We start from the raw sequence: 7,400 nt of genomic DNA on the forward strand, positions 1-7,400 counted from the left end.
TTATGTCATAGTGATTTAACATTCATTTTATAAATCATAAAATAAAATATACCCATATTCAAATATATACACATATATATAATTTTATTTAACTACTAACTAAAAAAACTAGTATTTACAATCGGACAACAAATTGTAAGTGGTTCAATTCAGTTTTATTAAATTAATTTCTAATTTATTAATCTAACTTATAGGTATTATAAGTGTATAGACAAAAAGTAGTACCTATCTTTAATTCGATGTAATAAATTTGGTCTTACGAAATATTTTAAGGAATTTCAATCTTTAATATTTTTTTTATTTTGCATCGATAAAAAAAATTTCTAATATCAATAACAAAATAATATGAAAATAAAAAATTTAAACTTTCTATCAAACAAGGCCAAATCTTTAAACTACCTATGATGTATAATTGTTTCTAAACTGGTAGTCGCGCGTTATTCGTAGTAAGATTTCACATTTTACCTAGTATCTACAGCATATTCAAGGTCTTCCGTTCCGGGGTAAAATTAATGAGTAGAAATTTGTTTCGAAGACCCGAAAACCATACCAATTACTACTACAACGCAGCATGTGGCAAGAACTAGATTTTATATTATTTACAGCGATTACGATGTATATTTGAATGCAATTTATTGCGAGTTGTCAATTTTATCGAAAATGGTAATTATAGCTAAATGTCTGGCTAAATAGTAGGCGTCAGCAATAAAACTTAAATGCCCAGTTCGCTCGGTATCGCCTATTCCGATGATCAAATTTAATGAATTACGTGCATTCGATCATTACACATGTCTCAGAAATAGAAAGTTCACGGTTAATATAACATCTTAGGAGGGTCAACGTTCCATACCAGTTCAATCAGTGTATAGGCTAATGAATATAAACTATAGACACAACTACTTACAGTTATGAAAAGACTCGTTTAACCGGGCTGACAACTATCTCGTATAATAATAAACGTCTGCTGTGGATGAAAAGAGAGCGTATTACGGTACTATTTATTATTTGTTTTAGTAACTATATTTTCATATTGTCTATATAAATTTCTTTACGTCCATATACAAATTTTTGAAAAAATGTAGTTCAACTACAGAATTAACAGGAAATGTATTTCAGTAACAATCACAATACGGCATATTAACATAAAAGTCGTTTATTTACAAATTTAAATGGCGACAGAACACCAGGCACACAGAAAAAAAAAACTTGAATTATAAAACGACTTTCTTTATTATTCCGTTACGAAAACTGACCTGACGATAACCGGTCGCGCGTCGTATGCATTGCCAGTCACGTGGGTCACTCGGCATCGTTAGTTTTTAATAATATTATAAATACATCATCTCTAAAGCGTCTTCGATGGAAGAACAAGCCTTTGTTAAAAAGCACTACTCCTATCCGTGGCTACATAGGAACGAAATGACGGTGCCGTGGTAGTTTCAAGAATATAAATAGTAACATTTTATTTTAAAACTTGTATGTAAAACAATTTAAAATCATCCGATTACAAGCGTGTAAAAAGTATTTATTTATCTACCTATATTTACTTATTTAATGATTATTTTAATTGTTTACTACGCACGTGCACGTGAATACGTGTATTTCGTATAAGTTATGTAATATAACGAACATACATTATTTACATACAAATCGAAGTGTGTACTGTCGCCTAACGGTCAACCTTATACTTATTATACAATTTTTTTTTCAAATTTTTATTCTAGTGATTATTATTTTGACCTCGACGAAAACGAACGAACCTCAGTAATTTTTTTTTCTAAACACTACACATATTCATTGGATGACTATCTAGCAACAGAAATATTATAGTGCAATCAGACCGCAACCATATGTCTATTTAATTCATGACGACTCGTCCAAATACTCAACACTTAAAAATAGTGTTTAATTGAAGTTTCTGTTTACATATATAGACCGTGTAGGAATATGAGAACAATTACGTAACAACATTGACAATACAGTTTAAAGTTCAGTGTATAATAATTATTTTTATTGCAATCATTGGTGGGCATTCCGTACGTCTTTGACAGCGTCGAACACGAACATCGAAATTCATGTTGTATTATTCAATTTTACTTGTACTTCTCCACATAATCGGCTACATTTCCGTATTATTAACACACCAACGTTCGAACTACAATTACGTAGGTAGACGCCGCCAGTGTAGGCAGTCAAGTAAATACACGAACCCTTTGTCGTTTCGGGATCAACGCCCGCCAAAAATTAATACATAATATGGTTGTCGCTATAAATGGAGGAGGGGGAGAAAACAGCAAACTACACAACATGAATGGTAATAAATTTTTATTCTTTGCCTTCGAACACTTTTTTATTGGGTTCTCGTAAATTTACTATACATGAATTCCTCTCCACGTACCAACGTCATAATAAACACAATAACCGAAACGTAATTGGTATGTCCATTATAATAATACAACAAAAACGCTTGACGGGTTCCGTATCGAAACCCCACGAAGTAAAAAAATAAAAATATGATTACAAAAATAATTTGATCATCAATAAGACGATATATTTATAAACGAACTACGACTATAGTTCTTTATACACTCCATAACGTTCTGTGTTATTTGCTGTTTTATATATAAAATACTCTACTTAATGATTTGTACGATACGATACAGGAGTACTATAGTTCACTGTTAGAAGAAGTGATTTTTACTAAATTGAATATTATTACGCGATATTGATACCATAATATATTGTGTTTTATCGGAACCATAATTATGGAAAGTAAAATCTGAACATTATTTTTTAATAACAATTATATGCAGGTATATACACTAAGATACACGTTAAATATTGAGTTTTTTTCATTTGGCATCCATATATTCGTAATATACAAACTAAATAAAATGCCAATATTTTATGAACAAACTAAATCAAAGCATATTGAAATATAGAATTATTGCGATTGTTTTTGGACGTAAGAAAGACTTTATTTATTAAGTACAACAGCCATCAAAGAACAAATTGGATCATTCATTCATTTTTTTAGTATCTCATCATACTCAATGTGCAAACATTTATGTAACCATGTGTCTTCCGCCCATACAATTTTATCCATCCGAGCGATTCGTATATTTTCTAGTTTTAATTTATATCATAGTAAATGCGATCTATAAATATTAATACTATAATTGATGTCTAACGGTTCCATTAAGATTATTTTGATTTGAAAATGTAACAAATATAATAATATTATTCGTTCTACTCTATATATGGATATTATTTACGAGTTACATACACGTATGGGTACGCTAAATTGGTATAACATGTATAATGAGTAATAAAAATTAAGTTTATTGACACGGGTATTTATGATGAGTAAATAACGGTTTGGCAATTAAAACGTCCAAAAGATTACAATTATATTTAAATCGTTTCAATTGTGCGTCCTGGTCAGCGTTATTCGACACATAAAATAGTCACGGTATCATAAGTTTCCACTATTGCGTGTATTATTATAATTTCCGTTGCCACATTTGCCCTTCAAACGCAGAGCAGTATAATATACTGTTTTATATTTGTGTTTAATTTGAATTTAAGTACAATGCACTTCTTGTTAAATTTTAATTGCAAAATAACGTTTTTTGGAATGTTATACAACCTCAAGTGGTATACATGCAATATGCTGTCGCATCAGGAAATACGATCGGGGACAACAACGATAAACAGAAACTCATCATACTTCCCCCTTGTAAAACTACTGAAATTGTGGTCACCAAAAAAAATTAGCATTTTATACCGTCTAACGGGATTGTCAGCTAGGGATTCTCAAAACACAAGCCACATCGTATCACGATTACACTGATTAGCCATTAGCCCATTTACTCGCACCTCGAATACGTATTCAACAGCGTACGATTGTGTTTTAGTCTTCGATAACAGCATACTATTAATGTGTTCTACAAGTGTGTAAACAATTTTGATTAAATCACGACGAATACGGTTTTTCAGACGGACATTTGATTGGTAAACTGAAGATTTGGTCATCCTCAATTATAATAGGCCATTATAGCTAAGCGATGTTTAGCGTTTATTCGTCGCGGACGCTACAGCCATAACAAATGTATGTCGTTTGTGCCCAAGAGAAACTCAATAACGCACTGGTTCACGGAGAGACGAATACGTAAGATCAATAATTAATAAAAACGTTTACAGTAATTTTGCATCACATGATGCATTACATTCTTATCGTTTCTAAGTCAGCACAATTTAGATGATAAATAAATCACAGTAAGTGTGATTGTTCGTACCACATTATAAATTATAACGAACATCGATGTTGTTATTGATTTGTCACGGATTATTCCTGTTACCGGTGACTCATTATTAATTATCTCATCAATATCATCGACATTGCAATCAGAATTTTATAGTCGCTGTTTACAACGTCCTGGTAAACAATGATACGAATTCGACGGTATCACATTACGATTGCACCGAGTTCTCCTAAGCGTGAGACGAAAATTGAATAGCTGACACGAAAGCCGTCTTTGCAAAATCATCGGTGACGAAAATGGAATAGGTCATCGTCGGATGTCTGGTTCTACACATGAATTGCGATTGTACACTACATAATGCCGTTTTCCGATATCAAATAACATCTCTGTACGGACATTAAACACGACAGTGTTACACTGCGTGAACGTTGTCGTGAAGTCAACGCGACATGTCCATGAAAAGTGAATGCAACACGCAGCGAGCGTGTGCATATTATACATGTATGTTTTATACCAACTAACTAAATGTTACGTTATTAAAAGTTGGTTTAGAACAGTGGTTGAAATGGCTCAAGATAAGTGGAGGGATACCTTATAATTCAGATTTCCTGATATTATCATAACATTCTTCACACGTTGTGTACCTATAATATTTATTTTTTTTTTCATAGTTCACATAAAGTATATTATCTTAGTCCGTGGCTCTAAATACGGATATAATACTAATTGCGAAACGGCTTATACTAAACAACACGATAAGCCGGGCGCCCGGCCCTGAATGTTAAAAACAATTATTTTCACTGAAAAAAAAATGTCTTATATAAAAATATAGAAATGATAAGTATATCATTTTAAAATACAAGTCTAAAGAGGAATGCGTTATTCTAGACAAAACAAGTAGAGGGATGAAAACTGTAAATACAAAAAAGTAGAGGGATGCCACCCCTCCGTATCCCACCCACTTCGAGCACTTCGAACCACTACTAGTTGCCAGCGCATCGACTTAAATGAAAATTAAAAAAAATTAAACGGTACGATTATGCCGTTCGGTTTTTAAAAGTTTTCGGCAAAATCGAATTCTCGTGGAACCCGGAGTGCTCCGTTCGGGGAGATGAAACTGACGACCACGACCGCGACAACAGTAGTGGTCAACCACAATAACAACAAACGCACGCGCTGTTCGGCGTGTGGGTGGCCGAGGGCAGCGGACTTACCTCATGATCAGCAAGAACATGGCACAGAAGCACATGAGCACGGCCAACACGGACAGGATGTTGGAGAACTCGGCTACGGACACGAGCATCGCAGTCATGGCGACCAACATCGCGGCGGCGGCGGCGGCGGCGGCGGCGGCGGACGACGAACGGAACGCAAACGGTCGACTGCAACACTCGCTGCGGCCCACTACTACGTGTACTACTCTTAACGCTTGGCACAACCGCGTACCCCTTGTTCAATTGTAGCGCGATAAGCGATACTGCGCGTGGCGGAGGACAGAAATGCGAATGAAAAAAATTCAAAAAGAAATCGCTCCTGGGGTACGGGAGCCCCGTTCCGATTAGTCGCAAATCATAAAAGACGCGGGCACGCGATGACGGTGATCTCGCTGGCGGCCGGACGGGCACACACGGACACTAGTGAACGGGACACGAACGGATGGAAAAAAAACGACACGTAAATAATGTGTGTTACGCTGCCGTCGGGATTGAACGAACCAAACTTCCGCGGGGAAAAGCGTCTATTTTCGATCGGTTCGATGTCGTTGTCTGTGTGCGAGCGAAACGGTGTACGCGGCGCGCGACGCGTTGTAGTTGTGCACCGTGTCTCGTCCGGACTGCTCGAGACGGCCTGGTGCGCGTAGCGGATGCGTGCACGCACGCGCACGATCGCGTAACGCTTGCGCACGAGACACCGGCGGGCGCGCGCGTCGATGATACCGCGGCGGCGAACGCACGAAACGACAACGGTACGAAAACCCGGTCGGGGCAGTGAGCGGGAGGAGTTAGGTGGGCATCGCTCTGGAGTAGGATGATGCTCGCCGGTTTGGGCGCGGTGGCGGCGCGTACGGGGACATAATGGAACGGCCGCCGTCGCTGGAGCGCGCACGAGTGTCGACGATCGGGCACGCACGCACGCACACACGCACGCACGCACGCACGCCGCCGCTCGCGGTTGCTAGCACAACGGCGGCGAGCGATCAGTGAAAGTAGCAGCCGGCCGTAAATGCCGCCGCCGCCAGCGTCCCCAATCGCGCTAGGTACAAACACACCGGTAGAGCGAGCGGTGATCGCGGGTGACGGCGGAGGGCCGTTTCCAATGATTTTTGTCTTTCGGTCCGCCCTCCACCGCGGTGCGCGTCTTCGGGGGGTTATATTCGAGCAGCATCTGTGCGCCGTAACGGTGCGCGCAAATCGATGCGATTTTTTGCTGCACCAACCGGATTGGAAACGGATTTATTTCCTCGCACGTAGGATACGAGCAAAACGAAAACTGCTATTATTGTAACGGTAAACCCGTTTCAAACACGTCATTTCTGAGATTATTATCGGCGCCGACTAATAATAAAATAATAATAATCATAATGTTTCACGGAATAAAGTAAAACTGTTGTTAAGATTGTCGATTCATATTTTCAATGCGTAAGAAAGAGCAATTAATCTCGTCTGATCCAGTAAACAATTACATGAATTAATATTCATTTTCTATCTGAACATATATTTTTCTTATAACGTTAATAAGCTACCGTTAATTGTAGAATACAAAGACACTAGGTTTTGCCATCTCACTGTCAAAATTGGTGGCGCCTACGTGGACACAGCTACGAGATGTCACTGTAATCGTTCGTATCAAAAACAAGTTTTCAAAAATAAAATATTATCCTCAAAATCGGTTTCTAAAATCAACGATGGGTATTACGTTTCATAACACCTGTTACTTAATAATATGTTGTTTTTCAATGTTATGAAAAGCCAAATGGCACACCGTGGCGTTAATATTTAAATTAATACATTTGGCATTTTACCATAAAAAAAGGAAAGTAGGTGCAGAACTTATTACATAATATTACATATGAAACGCACGTAGTCGCTAAATATATCGCAGGCGTGAAACATGTTGATTTGGGCGAATGTAAGT

The 7,400-nt window shown here is 37.4% G+C and overlaps 1 protein-coding gene across 1 annotated transcript in view; it reads right to left on the reverse strand.

Annotated features, from left to right (window-relative positions):
- LOC112688923 (cell growth regulator with RING finger domain protein 1-like) overlaps positions 1 to 5,589 on the reverse strand; it is a 32,943-nt gene extending 27,354 nt beyond the window's left edge. The window contains exon 1 of the mRNA XM_025562351.1: positions 5,480 to 5,589. Within this exon, the coding sequence (XP_025418136.1) occupies positions 5,480 to 5,589 (110 nt within the window). The remainder of the gene's footprint in view (positions 1 to 5,479) is intronic.
- Positions 5,590 to 7,400: the final 1,811 nt, after the last annotated feature.

The sequence above is a fragment of the Sipha flava genome, unplaced genomic scaffold, assembly GCF_003268045.1.
Source record: "Sipha flava isolate LNK unplaced genomic scaffold, YSA_version1 41_pilon_pilon, whole genome shotgun sequence".
NCBI lineage: Eukaryota > Metazoa > Arthropoda > Insecta > Hemiptera > Aphididae > Sipha > Sipha flava.